A 16426-nucleotide genomic window follows, 5' to 3' on the forward strand; every position below is an offset into this window, starting at 1 on the left:
TGAAGACTTTATTGAAGTTCCGTACACAATGAGAGCCATAACTCACTAGGAAAAGATTTTAGGGCGTGCTTAGACACAGCATAGAGTTTTTACATACCTAATAAGTAATCTGCTAGAATTTTGTAGAGGATGGATATCAAGGCCCCTGTGATCTATGGTTTTAGGAGTCCCTATCCCCACCCCCACCCCCTTTTTTAAAACTCAGTACATTTCCTGGGGTTCAGGCTAGATATGAGAAGGGAACAAGTCTGCCCCCCACAACGTCATCACCTGGACGTCCAGCTCAGGAATACCACCAACCTGCTTAGCCCAGAAGGCTGGGGAGGTGAAGCCTCTTCAGCAGGAACCATTGTTTCCTTTCAAAGCAGGGAATGGAGGGATCCCCTGAGAACCGAGAAGAGAGAGGGCCCTCACAAGCCCTGGCCTCTGCTTCCTCTGTGGCTGCGCCAGCCAGATTTCCTGTTAAAACCGAGGTGACGAATAGATGATCACATTAAGAAATGGACACGCACTTCTGCCGACCTCATGAAAGCCAGCTGGGCACAGACAAAGCTACACACACACACTGGACTGAGAATCACGCCGGTAGGTAATGTTTTAAATACTTTAAAGCAATTTTCTTTCTTAAATTCCTAGAATCTATGTGCAGAAGTGGGCAAGTCATAGAGAGGTGGACTTCCCTGGTGGCACAGTGGTTAAGAATCTACCCGATGAAAAAAAAAAAAAAATCCACCTGCCAATGCAGGGGACACGGGTTCGAGCGCTGGTCCGGGAAGATCCCACATGCTTCACATGCGGAGCAACTAAGCCCATGCGCCACAACTACTGAGCCTGCGCTCTAGAGCCCGCGAACCACAACTACTGAAGCCTGCGTGCCCTAGAGCCTGTGCTCTGCAACAGGAGAAGCCACCGCAATGAGAAGCCCGCATGCTGCAACGAAGCGTAGCCCCCTCTCGCCACAACTACAGAAAGCCCGCACGCAGCAACGAAGACCCAATGCAGTCCAAAAAAATAAATTTTTTTTTTTTTTTTTAAAAGAAAGAAAAGAAAAGACAAGGGGCTCAGGCTGCTCACAGTGTAGTTTCAACTCATTGCAGACAAATGGTTTTGAAGAGGGCTTCTGGGAGCTTCCAGAGAACCTAATCAGTGTTTGTCAGATTGTTTTTGAGTACATTTCACATTTGCTCAACAGCCAACTTAAAACAAAATTCTGAATCAAAACCTGATGATAAGCTGAAACTGCCTGTTCTTTAAACCTAAGTCACTTTTTGTATCTAAAATTCATTTTGCTGATCCTCAGATAAACCATGACCATTTCCCACATCCTCCTCCAAGAGTTGTTCCTGGCAGGGTAATTTCTTCATGAACTTAGGATAAATCAATTTGGATTTCCTCTTATTTTAGCAAAGTTTACCTCAGTCTTGGATAGAAGGGACAGAAAGGGGAGGGTAAGGACAAAAATTACTCCATTTTTTATTATTATTATTATCATTACTGCTGCTAAGGTAGTATCAAGAGCAGCCACCATCTAATGGATATATCGTTACTTTTGGAATTTATCAAGACATCTAAGGATGGAGATGTCTTCTCCATCCTCATGGAGAAGGCTGGAGTAAATGGTAGTAGAATGAGGGAATTTATAGCTTGCAGAACATTTATATCAAAAGAATTTTGATATGGAGACATCCTCATGGAGAAGGCTGGAGTAAATGGTAGTAGAATGAGGGAATTTATAGCTTGCAGAACATTTATATCAAAAGAATTTTGATTAAGATCAGCCTGGGGCAAGTCTCTGGTAGAGTGCCGCAGGGCTCTATCTTCATTCTTCTCCTATTGAATATTTTTATTAATGAATTGGATTAGGACTCTGGTGACCTTCTGATAAAATCTGTGGATGACACAAAACTGGGAGGGAGAAGTCAGAGGATAGAATCAATTGTCAAAAAGATGGATAAAGGCACTGCCCTGGTGGTAGATATCATTACCCACCTTAGACTGATGAAGTAAACTAAAGAGCAACACCCAGTGCAGGCCACCTCTCAGTCCCAGGAGGTGCTTATCTCCCAGGAGGAGCTTCTCTCAGCAGCCAGACTGACTGTTGAACGGTCAGTTGATAGGGGAGCCTCCCCTCCAAACCCCTGGAGGGCAGGGCCAGGCCTACCTGGTGCTTAGCCTGCTTCCTGCAAGGGTTGAGAGACGCCATCCCCTCTGCCAGGGCATCCTCGCTGTTTCATCCCTATGGGGCCTGGCCTGGAGCAGAAGGTTCCTGACACTCCCTCCCATCTGCAGCCCGACTTAGTGCCTTGTTTCTCCTCGTGTCCCTTGGATAACCTGAAAAAGCAAAAATCAGGAAAGGGACGGCTTCAGCCCCTGAAAGTTCTGGCTTTTCTACACATGACTCCAGTTTAGCTGAAGCATTCCTGGCACAGCCTGCTCCCCAGAAGGAGTCCTGAACAAGCGTTGTCAGTTAAAATACAGGATGCCCAGTTACATTTGAGTTTCTGATAAACAACAAATAATTTTTTTGGTATGTCCCATGTAAGATGTGAGACATACCAAAAAATGACTTGTTGCTTCTGTGAAAATGTAACTGGATATCAGGTATTATTGAAACAGGAGGGAAGGGGGCAGGGCACAACCCTTGAAAGAATGACATAGCCCGAGGACCTGACATAAACTGATTAGAACCAAATGGGTCCAAGATGGCGGACAAATCGACTTCCACTAGACCTTGAGTCTCGCTCATTGTAACACAGCAGCAGGCTAAATGACACACCCACAGGGGCCGTGACAGTTCCAAGACGGAACAGAAGGATCAAAAAGTGGGTGGTGACCCAATTACTGGAAATCCCCACTCCTTCCCCAAATAGCTGGAATACTCCTCCACTCATTAGCCTATGAAATTACCCACCCCTATGAAAACTGACAACCCCACACCCTGGTGCCTTTCTCACCTTCTGAGGTGGCCCACACTCTGTCTGTGGAGTGTGTTTCTCTAAATAAATCTACTTCTTACCTATCACTTTGTCTCTCACTGAATTCTTTCTGTGATGAGACATCAAGAACCTGAGCTTCATTAAGTCCTGAAACCAGCTGTGATCTCAGTTGGAAGACTGTGGGTTTTGGCCAGGTACAAGTCCTGGCCGCGTGGGTTCAAGTCCCAATCTGAGTTGCACGGTTTCATTATTATTTCCTGTCTCTGGTGGCCCTACCCTGAGCTCACCCAAGCCTGTCAGAAGTGATTACCATGGGCCTCTTGGAAGGCCTGGCCTGGCCCACTTCCAGTCCAAACCACCTCTCACCTAAAGGGAGAACATATGTTTGGGCTGAGGCTACTGCCCACTCAGGCCCCTCAGGGGATCAGGGCCTCCCAAACCACCACACACACTTCCTTCTTCACTCCTGTGGGCTCCTCAAGCCCTAGTCGTCTGCGCTGGTGTCTGGCCTGCCCTCCCTTCAGAGCTGAATCTTGCCTCCCGGTGCTAGGAACTGACACTGGCCCTATCTGGCCCTAAGGAGCCTAGCTCAGCGCTAAGGACAGCCATCTGGAGCTAATTTGACACCATGGCCTGTGCATGGCTACCGCACATGATGACTGTTTACATCCGGCTGTGCTTCCAGTTCATTCACTCATTTAGCAGAAATTTATGCGGGGCCCACTATATCAGACATTGTGTTGACTGCATGGGCACTGGGGTAAGCCCAAGAGACCCATTCCAGGGGAGATGCTTCTTGGGGATCATGTAGATAAATATGGGGTTACCAACAGTGATAGGAGCTATGAAGGAGCATATGGGGAGCTTTGAGAACATGCAACCAGAGGCCTGCTCTGGTCCAGGAATCTCCTTTGAGCTGGGCCTGGAGGGGAAAAGTTACCTAGATGGGGATAGGGGGCCAGGGAGAGCTTTCCAAGCAGAAGAGAAGCCTGGATGCAGGTTGATGGGGCAGGGGCAGGGCGACTGGTACTTTCCAGGGCTGATGGGAGGGCGTGTGCAGGAACATTTCCACCCACCTCATCTCATCTGTTCCTTTTCTCATTCAAAATCACATGCAGGACCCATTACATAATGTATGGATCCATTGCAAAATGAAAATATTATTAAGAATTTCAAGATGCCTCCACAGGGTATTAAACCAAATATGGACCCTTCTGAGCTCAGGGCCCTGTGCAACTGCCCAGGTCACATGCCTGGGAAATGGGTCCTGATCTCATGACTCGTGTGTGTGTCAGGTCAGGAGCTGGATCTGAGTCTTCTGCTTATGAAGGTGCTATACAAGGTCAGTTACTGGAGGCCCTGGAGCAGCCAGACAGGCATTGGCAGGCAGACGTGACTCTGAGAACTGGTTGATACTTCACCTTCTGGCCCTGCTTCTCCATCTGTAACAGGGATCATGATACCCTCTGTAAAGGGCTGAGAGTGGCCCCCAAAGATATCAGGTCCTCTAGAGCCTGTAACTCTTACATTATATGGAAAAAGGGTCTTTAGAGATGTAATTAAGTTAGGGATGAGATGGGGAGACCATACAGGACATCTGAGTGGGCCCTAAATGCAATCACAAGTGTCCTTAAAAGAGAAAGGCAGGGGAGTCCGTGGCAGCCCAGTGGTTAGGACTCCGTGCTTTCACTGCCGAGGGCCCGGGTTCAATCCCTGGTCGAGGAACTAAGATCCCACAAGCCTCGTGGCATGGCCCCCCCAAAAAAAAATAAAAGAGAAAGGCACAGGGAGATTTGACACACAGAGGAGAAGACAGAACAGAAGATGATGGCCTAATGTTAGAGTGATACGGCCACAAGCCAAGGAATGCCAGCAGCGGCCACAAGCTGGAGAAGGCAAGAACAAGTGATCTCCTAGAGCCCCTGGAGGGACTGTGGCTCTGCTGACACCTTGATTTCAGTCCAGTGGTACTGATTTTGTAATTCTGCCCTCCAGAACTGTGAAAAAATAAGTCTATATGTTGTAAGCCTAAATCTACTAATCTACTTTCTGTCTCTATAGATTTCACTATTCTGAACATTTCATATAAATAGAATCATATAATATTTGGCCTTTCATGTTTGGCTTCTTTCACTTAGCATGATGTTTTCAAGCTTCATCCATATTGTAAGCATGTATCAAGACTTCATTCTTTTTGTTGCCAAATAACAATCTATTGTATGAATATACCACATTTTGTTTATCAGTTGGTGGACGTTTGAGTTGTTTCTATTTTTTGGATATTATTAATAATGCTGCTATAAACATTTGTGTTTCTGTAGACACATTTTCATTTCTTTTGGATAAATACCTAAGAGTGGAATCACTGCTGGGTCATATTATAACTATATTTTTTAAACTTTTGAGGAACTGCCAGACTCTTTTCCAAAGTGGCTGCATCATTTTATAATCCTACCAGTTGTGTGAAGAAGGTTCTAGCTTTTCTGCATCCTCGTCAACATTTATTATCGTCTGTCTTTTCAATTTTAGCTATCGTAGTAGGTGTGAAGTGATATTTCATTATGGTTTTGATTTGCAATTCCCTAATGACTAATAATGTTATGTATCTTTTCATGTGCTTATTGGCCTTTGTATATCTTCTTTGGAGAAATGTTTATTCAAGTCCTTTGCCCATTTTAACAAATGGTTGTCTTTTTTTGTTACTGAGTCATAAGAGTCCTTTAAATATTCTGGATCCTTATCAGATATATGATTTCCAAATATTTCCTCCCATTCTGTGGATTGCCTTTCAGTTTCTTGATAGTGTCCTTTGCAACACCAAAGTTTTTAACTTCAATGAAGTCCAATTTATCTATTTTTTCTTTTGTTGCTTATGTTTCTGAGAACGGAAAGCACAAATACCTATCGAGTATTTTTTTTAAATTAATTATTTATTTTTGGCTGCACTGGGTCTTCGTTGCTGCATGCGGGCTTTCTCTAGTTGTGGCGAGTGGGGGCTACTCTTCGTTGCAGTGCCCAAGCTTCTCAATGTGGTGGTTTTTCTTGTTGTGGAGCACAGGCTCTAGGTGTGCGGGCTTCAGTAGTTGTAGCCTGCGGGTTCAGTAGTTGTGGCTCACGGGCTTAGTTGCTCCACGGCATGTGGGATCTTCCCAGACCAGGGCTCGAACTCATGTCCCCTGCATTGGCAGGCGGATTCTTAACCACTGTGCCACCAGGGAAGTCCCATGGTGAAGCTCTTGCCCCTCTTTCCAGGCCAGTGCCTGGGCTACTCAGGGCAGAAGAGAGCAGACCCCTTGGTCCTTTGGGCCGTTGTGCAGTTGATTTGCTGTCGGGGCCAACTCAGCCATTAGGCCCAGGAGGCACAGTGCCAGGGCCTACAACAATACTTTTAGGGGCCCATGAAAAATAATAATAATTTTTTTTTTGGCTGTGCCATGGCCAAAATAAATTTTTTTTTTTTTCAGGATCTTGATTCCCTGACCAGGGATTGAACCTGCACCCACGGCATTGAAAGTGTAGAGTCCTAACCACCAGACCACCAGGGAATTCCCCCCAAATAATTTTTTTTTTAATGGACGAAGGGGCTCGCAAAAATGCCCACAGCCATGAATCATGATATAGCCCTGTGTCCTGTCAGTGGAATGGAGGGGGTGCTCCAGCTGGGGAAGGAACAGCACTGACCACTCCACAATGTCCCAACCTACTTCCCTTTTTCCCAGCTGCCCACCTTTGCAAGGGGCCAGACTGGGGCTATGAGGACAACACCTGGGTGGGCATTGAATTAGGGGCTCTGAGTCCCTCCCCTTGAGCTCATTAAGACGGCTGATTTGCCAGACCAGCAATTCAGGTGGGGCAACCTGGGGCCCAAAGCAGACCTACAACTATTGTTATTACTACTGTTGTTTATATTGTTACCACATTCCGTTCTTATTGTGCCCCGCTGGTTAAATGTGCTTTCAAATACTAGCTGTCATTTTCTCTTCATGACAAGCCTGTGAAATGGGTAGAGTGGGCATGTTATTCCCATTTTATAGGTGTGGAAAGTGAACCTCAAAACACTGACACCGTTAAGCTGCAGAGAAGGGACTGGAAACCCAGGCTTCTGATCTGTGTGTTAGTACGTGTACATTCTCCCGTTAGGTGACTTTTGAATCTGGCAGTGGGGGATTAGTCCCACTCGTAAACTTGCCAAGGTTAATTAATCAGACCTCCCATCCCGGGCTGGTCACAGGTCACGGCTGGGGGAAATGGCCGATATCTTGTTTCCTATCAGTGTAGTCATGAAATAGATGGGAGGTCAGTTCTGCCCAGTGCCTGTAGCCCTCTGCCATGATTGCCGCCTGCCTCCCTCGCCCTTCCTCCCCCACCCACCCCAGCTTCTCAGAAAAACCACTTCCTGAGGTTTATTTCACCAGGCAGCTTTTTCAGGCGGTTAATGGATTGCTGTGATTTAGATTTGTGACATTCCTGTTTTGTGTTGTTTTTTCTCATAGTTTTTTTTTTTTTTTTTTTTGCGGTACGTGGGCCTCTCACTGTTGTGGCCTCTCCCGTTGCGGAGCACAGGCTCCGGACGCGCAGGCTCAGCGGCCATGGCTCACGGGCCCAGCCGCTCCGCGGCGTGTGGGATCTTCCCAGACCGGGGCACGAACCCGTGTCCCCTGCATCGGCAGGCGGACTCTCAACCACTACGCCACCAGGGAAGCCCCTGTGTTGTTTTTTCTAATGCAAGCATATTTATTTATGTTACCTTTTATAAAAAGGGGAGAATGGTGGGATATAAGAGAACAGTATATCTATATATCATTAGGAGCAAAGGCGTAATATGGATCATGCCAGAGTTAGTTCCATAACCATATTAAAAACAGAATGTAACACTCTCCACCAAAAACCGGGATTCTGAAGCTCAGATATGTCATTTGTTAAATGAAAGGTGACGTCCCCGGTTTTTGAAGGCAGAAGCACCGCATGTAGAAAACACCCTGTCCTCCTTCCCTTCGGCTGAGAAGAGGGAGAAGAGAGCAGTACTGTGGTAGAAATAGGGCCCTGGGTGAGCTTGTTCTGCCTGGTGGGCATTCCTGGGGTCTTCATCCCTGGCAATGTAGGAGTCAGTTCCTTGTTTAGTTACCAAGAAGCTAAAATAGCTATGCGGAACCTTTTTTTCGTTTTTGTTTTCCCCCAATCAAGGAATCCACTAAGAACCAGAGGAAGGGAGGGGAATATATGTGGGGGCCACACACATAAAAAGCCACTTGATTTCCTATTTTTAAAAAGGTGAAATAGGAAAAAAAAGTCCTTTTATACTTTTTTAACTTTTAATAAGACATTCTTATTTACAAATAAAGAATAAGGAGCATGATGATCTTTTCAAGGAATAAAATAAATGATGGACAATATATGCTTCAGTTCTTATCTCACAGCCAAGTCATAAGAGAGAAGGAAGAGATTTCCTTGAGAACTAGAAGGAGTGGTTCCCCTGGAAAGAGAGTGAGAGACAGACAGACAGACAAACCTGAGGAGAATAGCAAGGGAGGCTCTCCCATGAGGATCCACAAGTCCTGTGAAGGATCAGCCCCATGTTGACGTGACTCTGGGGCCTCAGCACAGGTGACCCTGCTGTACTGGCTGGGCTGGGCTGGGGTGGATACAGCAGCCATTTTAAGTGATTTCCAACACCCTGATACATTCACATGATTTAAAAACTAAAAAGGACACAAAGGTTTATAATGAAAAATATACTGAACACTATAAAACATTGGGGCTTCCCTGGTGGCTCAGTGGTTAAGAATCCGCCTGCCAATGCAGGGGACATGGGTTCGAGCACTAGTGGGGGAAGATTCCCACATTCCATGGAGCAACTAAGCCCGTGCGCCACAACTACTGAGCCTGTGCTCTAGAGCCCGCGAGCCACAACTACTGAAGCCCACAGGTCTAGAGCCCATGCTCTGCAACAAGAGAAGCCACCACAATGAGAATCCTGCACACTGCAATGAAGAGCAGCCCCTGCTCACTGCATCTAGAGGAAGCCCGTGTGCAGCAACAAAGACCCAACACAGCCAAAATTAAATAAATAAAATAAATAAATTTATTTTAAAAAAACTATAAAACATTGCTGAGAGAAGGTAAAGAAGGCTTAAATAAATGGAGAGATATGCCATGTTCATGGGTCAGGTACTCAGTATTGTTAAGTCATCAGTTCTCCCCGAATTGATTTATAGATTCAATGAAATTCCAATCAAAATCTCAGAAGGCTTTTTTTGGTTGAAATTGAAAAGTTGATTTTTAAAATGATATAGAAGGGCAAAGGGTTTAGAGTAGTCCAAATAACTCTGAAAAGGAAGAAAAATGTTTGAGGACTACTAACACTATCTGACTTCAGGATATATTTTAAAGCTACAGAAATCAAAACTGTGTGGTATTGCATAAGGGTAAACAAATAGATCAATGGAACAGAATAGCAACTCCAGAATATATATATGTCCACATATATGGACAACTCATTGTCAACAAAAGTGCAAAGAGAATTCACTGGAGAAAAAAGATAGTCTTTTCAACAAATGATGCTAGAACAATTGGACATACACATGCAAAAAAAAAAAAAAAAAGAGAGAAGAACTTTGATCCACACCTTGCATCATGTGCAAAAGTTAACTCAAAATAGATAATAGGGAGTTCCCTGGTGGCACAGTGGTTAAGAATCCGCCTGCCAATGCAGGGGACACAGGTTCGAGCCCTGGTCCAGGAGGATCCCACATGCCACAGAGCAACTAAGCTCGTGCACCACAACTACTGAGCCTGTGCTCTAGAGCCTGCAAACCACAACTACTGAACCCGCATGCCATAACTACTGAAGCTCACATGCCTACAGCCCGTGCTCCACAACAAGAAGCCACTGCAATGAGAAGCCCGTGCACCTCAACAGAGTAGCCCCCACTCGCCACAACTAGAGAAAGCCCACATGCAGCAATGAAGATCCAACACAGCCAAAAATAAATAGATTAAATAAATAATTTTTTTAATTAAAAAAATAGATAATAGATCGAAATGTCAAAACATTGGAGAAAATTTCTGAGACTTTGATAGGCAAAGATTTTTTAGATGTGACACCAAAAGAATGATGTATAAAAGGAAAAATTGATAAATTGGATTTGATTCTTTAAAATTTAAAGCTTCTGCTTATCAAAAGACACCATTAAGGAGATAAAAAGACATGCCACAAACTAGGAGAAATCTTTGCAAATTACATAATTGATAAAGGACTTATATTCAGAGTATATAAAGAATTCTAAAAGCACAACACTAAGAAAACAAGCAACCTAGCTAATAACTGAGCAGAAGATTTTAATAGACCCATTAAATGGCAAATAAGTACATAAAAATATGCTCAATGTCATTAGTCATTAGGTAAATGCAAATTAAAACCATAATAAGAAAGCACTATGCTCCCCACTAGAATGACTAAAATTGAGAAGATTGACCTGCCAAGTGTTGATGAGGATGTGGAGCAACTAGAACTCTCATACATTGCTGGTGGGATTGTAACATGGTGTAATCAGTTTGGTAAACAGTTTGGTAGATTCTTAAAATGCTAAACATGTACCTACCTTATGGCCCATGCATTCCACTCCTAGGTATTTATGCAGGAGAAATGAAAGTATGTGTCCAGACAAAGGCTTGTTCATAGCAGCTCTATCTGTATTAGTTCAAAACTGAAAACAACCCAAATGTCCATTAATAGGTGAATAAGCAAACCCGTATTTTCATGCAATGAAATGTTACTCAGTAGTAAAAAGGATGAAGTACTTATTATGCTGATTGAAAGAAGATAGACCAAAAAAACCAACAAAAAGTGCATACCGTATGAGTCCATTTAAATAGAATTCTAGAAATGCAAACTAACCCATAGTGACGAAAGCAGATCATGTTTGCATAGGGGGTGGTGGGTGTGGGGAGAGGGATTCAGGGAAGAAAGGATTGCAAAGGTGAAACAATGTAACTCAGATTGGGATTTGAACCCACGGTCTGTTAACTGAGATTACACACCTGGTCTCAGGACTTAATGAAGCTCAGGTTCTTGATGTCTCATTGCAGAAAGAATTCAGCAAGAGACAAAATGATAAGCAAGAAGTGGATTTATTCAGAGAGAAACACAAAAGGTGAGAAAGGCACCAGGGTATGGGGTTTGTCGGTTTTTATAGGGGTGCGTAATTTCATAGGCTAATGAGTGGGAGGAGTATTCCAGCCATTTTGGGGAAGGAGAGGGGATTTCCAGGAATTGGGCTACCACCCACTTTTTGACCCTTATGGTCAGCCTTGGGACTGTCATGGGGCCTGTGGGTGTGTCATTTAGCTTGCTGATGTGTTACAGTGAGGTATACTGAAGCTCAAGGTCTAGTGGAAGTCGACTTGTCTGCTGTCTTGGACCTATTTGGTTCTGATCAGTTTATGTTGTGTCCTCAGGCTATGTCATTCTTTTAAAGGTTGTGCCCTGCCCACTTCCCTCCTGTTTCAGCGGGGCACAAGGAAACTATTGTGGGTGATGTATATATTCACTTTCTTAATTGTGGTGGTCATGTCACAGGGTACACACATGTCGAAACTCTTCTAATTGTAACTGTTATTTATTTAGGCCACACCCAGCGGCTTGTGGGATCTTAGTTCCCCAATGGCCGTGAAAGTGCAGAGTTCTAACCACTAGACCGCCAGGGAGTTCCCAAATTGTAAATTTTAAATATGTGCAGTGTTGTATGTCAGTTATACCTCGATAAAGCTGTTAAATTTTCCAATTTCTTAAAAATGTAAAAGGTAATACAAAAATAAAAGATAAAAAGTCACATAACTTAAGAACTAAAAAGTACAGAAAGGTTTACAATGAAAAATTCCTAGTTGCCCAGTTTCCACCACCCACTACAGGTAACAAAATCTTTTGCATTGCTATCAACTTTACGTAAGTGAATGTTTACCTTTACTGACAATAGTCAATAGTAAGTAGCAATTCAAACAAAGATTTATGTACCCTTAGAGAGTCAGGTAATCCCTAGGAGAGCCTGCTGGTCAATGCCCAGTACTGTATTGAAAGAATACACTGTAATCCTTTTTGCCTATTTCTAAATTTCAGGTAACTTTTCTGAGAATTCCCTGGTGGTCCAGTGGTTAGGACTCTGAGCAGTCACTGCCGAGGGCGCGGGTTCAATCCCTGGCCAGGGAACTAAGATCCCACAAGCTGCACAGTATGGCCAAAAAAAATTAAAATTAAAAAATAAATTTCAGGTAACTTTTCTTATGTTATCTGTGTGTTCATTTCCTTTGTCCATTTTCCTTTTGTATTGTTGATCTTTTTCTTCTTGATTTCTGAGAGCTTTTTACATATCAGAGAGGTTAGCTCTTTGTCTATGATGTGAGTTGCAAATATTTTTTCCAGTTTATAGTTTTTCTCTTTTTTTTTTTATAGTTTTTCTCTTGATTGAACTTTTTTTGGGGGTGGGGGGGCAAAGCAGAACATTTATTCATGGAGTATACTTTATCAGTCTTTCATATTATGACTTCTGGATTTTAAGTCATAGTTAAACCAGCCTTTGCTCAAGATCATGAGGAATTCTTCTATGTTTTCTTCTAGAACTTTTATGTTTCATTTGTACCTTCAGATGGTTGAATCTGGAATTTATTCTGGTGCACAGTGTAAGTTGTGGGATATAATTTTTCCACTTTTCTTTTGAAACATTAACACATTTTTGAAATAAAGCTTTATTTTCTCCTGGTGTTCTAAAAGTACTAGCATTGTGGATGAAACAATGACTAATTTTTAGAAGTTTACTTTGGAACTTAGGGCCATGCAGTGGGACATTTATCAGTATGGCTTGAATGTCACTTTGAGAAGCAAAAGTTGCTTACTCTACAGTTTGTAAAAGTTACCTTTGAAACCAACATTTATTTTATTACTCAGGGCGTTTCCTTTTTTTTCCTACCAAATCAAAATTTGGTAGCTGGTGGGGGTAATTTCCAGTAGGTTGCCAAAGGAGATAGTTTACAGTGGGGAATGGAAAATACAAAACAACAAAAGTAAAAAAAACACAATAGAGGGCTTCCCTGGTAGTGCAGTGGTTGAGAGTCCACCTGCCGATGCAGGGGACACGGGTCCGGGAAGATCCCACATGCCGCGGAGCGGCTCGGCCCGTGAGCCATGGCCGCTGAGCCTGCGCGTCCGGAGCCTGTGCTCCGCAACGGGAGAGGCCACAACGGTGAGAGGCCCGCGTACCGCAAAAAAAAAAAAAAAAAAAAAAAACACAATAGAAAAAATTCCTTTATGCATGCATTGCTCTCTAACAGCTCTTATCAAAACTTCCATTGAACTGTAGATCACAGAGAGGTATTGTTCTCTAGCTGGAAGCCACCACTTCTAGGTACTTGCCCTGAGGCAGAGAAGTCTTTGGTTTCTCTGGTCCCCGTTCAAATCTGACTTAGCTTTACCATGTGATGGTATTCAAGGGTAGCATTTCAGAAAGCAGCACCGTGACCCCAAGGCAATGATCATCTAATTCAGACAATACAGTTAACTTGTCCTCTTTCAGTCAGTCATCCATTTTGCTAATGTTTTTGGTCATCTACTAGGTACCAGGCACTGTCCCGCCGTCATGGAGCCAGCAGTCCACTTGGGGGAGGAGCAGCTATTATGGCACACTGTAGAAAGTGTCCGACAAAGGAAGACTAGGGAGGTGAGGGGGCCCAGAGGAAGGGCAGCTCAGTGTGGGGAAGACAGGGGACGATGCTAGAGGATTGATGCCTAAACTGAGTTATGATGAATGGGTAGGAATTCGCCAGAAAAGGAGAGGGGAAAGGTTACTCCAGACAGGGGAAGAGCATTGGCAAAGTCACAGACATGTGATGTGTTCTGGGAACTATAAATTCTAGCAACCAGAATGTAGGGGCAAGGAAGGAAGAGGTGAGAGACCAGGCTGGAGAGGTAAGTAAGGGCTGGATCGTGCAGGATTGGAAACTGACTTTCTCTGCAGGGCAATGGGGGGAGCCATTACAGGGTCTCCCTGACAAACCTGCAATTTTCTGAAAAAGTCAGCCCTCTCCATGCCTTTGTCAGGAAAGGCAGGAGGTCCAGGTTTAGGCTGTATGGAAAGAGCCCCCTTGGAGGGGCCAGAGGAAAAACAGAGATTTGCTGAGTGTCCAGGGAGAGAAGCCCTTTGCGGGGAGGTCAGAGAGAGGGAGGAACCCTCTCTCTGGCTGCCATGAGAAGGGGCCCCCAAATCCAGGCCAGACGCAAGGAGGGTCAGGAACGCTGAGGCAAATGTCACTTGTGGCTTTTTTTCCCTCTAAACAAACTAAACAAAGCAGCTGCGCCCGGTGGCCCCTCAGGAAGGCCAGTCATTTCCTGAGGAGATATGAGGCCGCCCAAGCATTGTTCCCGGTTTCCAGCATGGCCGCCATTACCTGACCAGCGCCACGGCCGGTCTGTCCGCGGTGCCTGGAGAAGCTCCCACATGCGTCTCTGCTTTTCACGGGGCAGGTTTCTCACCTCCGTCGCGTGGGAAGTGGCTTCTGCCTCCGGAGCATGGCGCAAAAGCAGAACTAACTGCCCGAAACCTTCGCTCACTCTCAGGATGCAGCTGGGGTGGACCCAGGGGGGCACGATGTGGCTCCGCGTCCTGCTGACACTTCTGCTCTGTGAGTTTTCCCTCTCTTCCCACATCACTTAAACTTCACGAGAACTGAAGCTCGTGAAGTCAACATATTTCTCCTGTCTTTTCCAGGTTCAAGCCTTGAGGGTCAAGAAAACTGTAAGTTGTAAAATTCCTACTGTGACTCTTAAAACTCATGTCAGATTGCTCGGGTTTAATGTTTGTAACAATTCAGAAACAGATTCAAATTGTCGGCTAAAGTTGATTCTGCATTTAAAGAAGGTTTTGGAACAAAACGCTTATTCTAAGCCAAGTTTTAATCAGCATGTTCTAGATGTAGCATACATTTCTAGATCCTGGTGAACTGCTGTTTGTTAGGATTGGGGGGGGTGATAAGAAAGTGATTCCATAATTTGTTTTTTGTTGTTCTACCATAAATTTCTTTTTTTCATATCCTACCCTACCCCTGATTGTTTATTCACAAACGAGATATAATCAGTTTGTTAAATCCATGAAGTCAGAACATAGTTTATTTAGTTATTTTTTTAAAATATTTGATTCATTTATTTTTGGCTGCGTTGGGTCTTAGTTGCGGCATGCAGGATCTTTCCTTGCGGTGCTGGGGCTTCTTTCTAGTTGTGGCGTGCGGGCTTAGTTGAGGATCTTAGTTCCCCAACCAGGGATCAAACCCGTGTCCCTTGCACTGGAAGGCGGATTCTTAACCATTGGACCACCAGGGAAGTCCCGAAGTCAGAACATAGTTTAAATTGTTGTTGTGACTTTTTTTTCTCCTAAATGATCTAAAACAGATTAGATATCATTTCCCATCTACCCATGAGGCTACGATGGTATCTGCAATATTTTGTGCTTGGGCATGGGAAGTGGGGCTTCTGCCTGTCTTTGAAATCTGGTCTGTCATCCACTTTAGAGCTAATTTTGAATCATTAAGATGAGCAGGTTTGGAGACTTCCCTGGTGGTCCAGTGGTTAGGACTCCATGCTTCCACTGTAGCGGGCACAGGTTCGATCCCTGGTCGGGGAACTAAGATCCCACGTGCTGCACGGCAGTGCAACACACACACAGAAACACATGCCCACACACACAAATAGATAAGCAGGTTTTGTTTTGCTTCATCTGGACCATGTGAACGAGGGGACTGGGCTGGGTCTGGGGGCTGAATAGAGGGAGAGCCCACAGAACAGGATCCCCTTGTCAGAGGTCACTTCATTCCACGCAGAGTCGGGGTGACTGTGTTGCAGACAGTTGTACAGCTATTTGGAGATGAGGTGTGTGGGTGACACTGGTTTATTGAGCCAAGGCTTGGAGCGGTAGCTCTGCGCAGAGAGGGCTCGTGCTGGCTACTTAGCAAAGCCGTTCTGGCGGGTCTCCTGTGCGTGTGTCCATGTGCTTCGATGGGTGTTTGATTCCCATGGCAACCCATGGAGGCAGGATGTCCATTATCTTCATAATCAACCTAATTGACTGATGATATCTCTGCACCTCAGAGAAACAACCAACTTGTCCAAAAAGAGCCGGATAGCAGGACATCAGCACCAGAACCTCCCCTTCCCAAAACCTGATTGTCCGGAGCCTGGAGCCATAGGCCTGACTCAAATCTTTAAAGCCACTGTTACTCTGTCTCTCTGAGCCTTTTTCCCAATCTGTAAAATGAGGGTGATGCATCAGTATGAGATGAGATTAGATAAAAAGAGGTGACGTGCCAGCCCAGCATGCGGTGATTAGTAAATAATGGTTTCCTATGGTCCTAGCTCACCCACCATTATGGCTCCTGCACCTCCCTCGCTCTGTCCACTCCAGCCCTTGTGCCCTTGCTCTAGCCCAGACCACACCCTGCCAACACGTGTG

General features: G+C 44.7%; 1 protein-coding gene across 2 annotated transcripts in view; it reads left to right on the forward strand.

Annotated features, from left to right (window-relative positions):
• The first annotated feature begins 399 nt into the window (after window positions 1-399).
• PECAM1 (platelet and endothelial cell adhesion molecule 1) overlaps window positions 400-16426 on the forward strand; it is a 69060-nt gene continuing 53033 nt past the window's right edge. The window contains exons 1-4 of one of the 2 annotated variants that reach the window (XM_030843355.3): window positions 400-585; window positions 11025-11089; window positions 14449-14606; window positions 14693-14719. In XM_030843355.3, the coding sequence (XP_030699215.2) occupies window positions 526-585; window positions 11025-11089; window positions 14449-14606; window positions 14693-14719 (310 nt within the window). In that variant the 5' untranslated portion in view covers window positions 400-525. Of the gene's footprint in view, window positions 586-11024; window positions 11090-12051; window positions 12204-14448; window positions 14607-14692; window positions 14720-16426 lie in introns of those variants that run through there. The other variant, XM_060290345.2, reaches the window with a different exon arrangement.

This window comes from Globicephala melas, chromosome 20, assembly GCF_963455315.2.
Source record: "Globicephala melas chromosome 20, mGloMel1.2, whole genome shotgun sequence".
Taxonomy (NCBI): Eukaryota; Metazoa; Chordata; class Mammalia; order Artiodactyla; family Delphinidae; genus Globicephala; species Globicephala melas.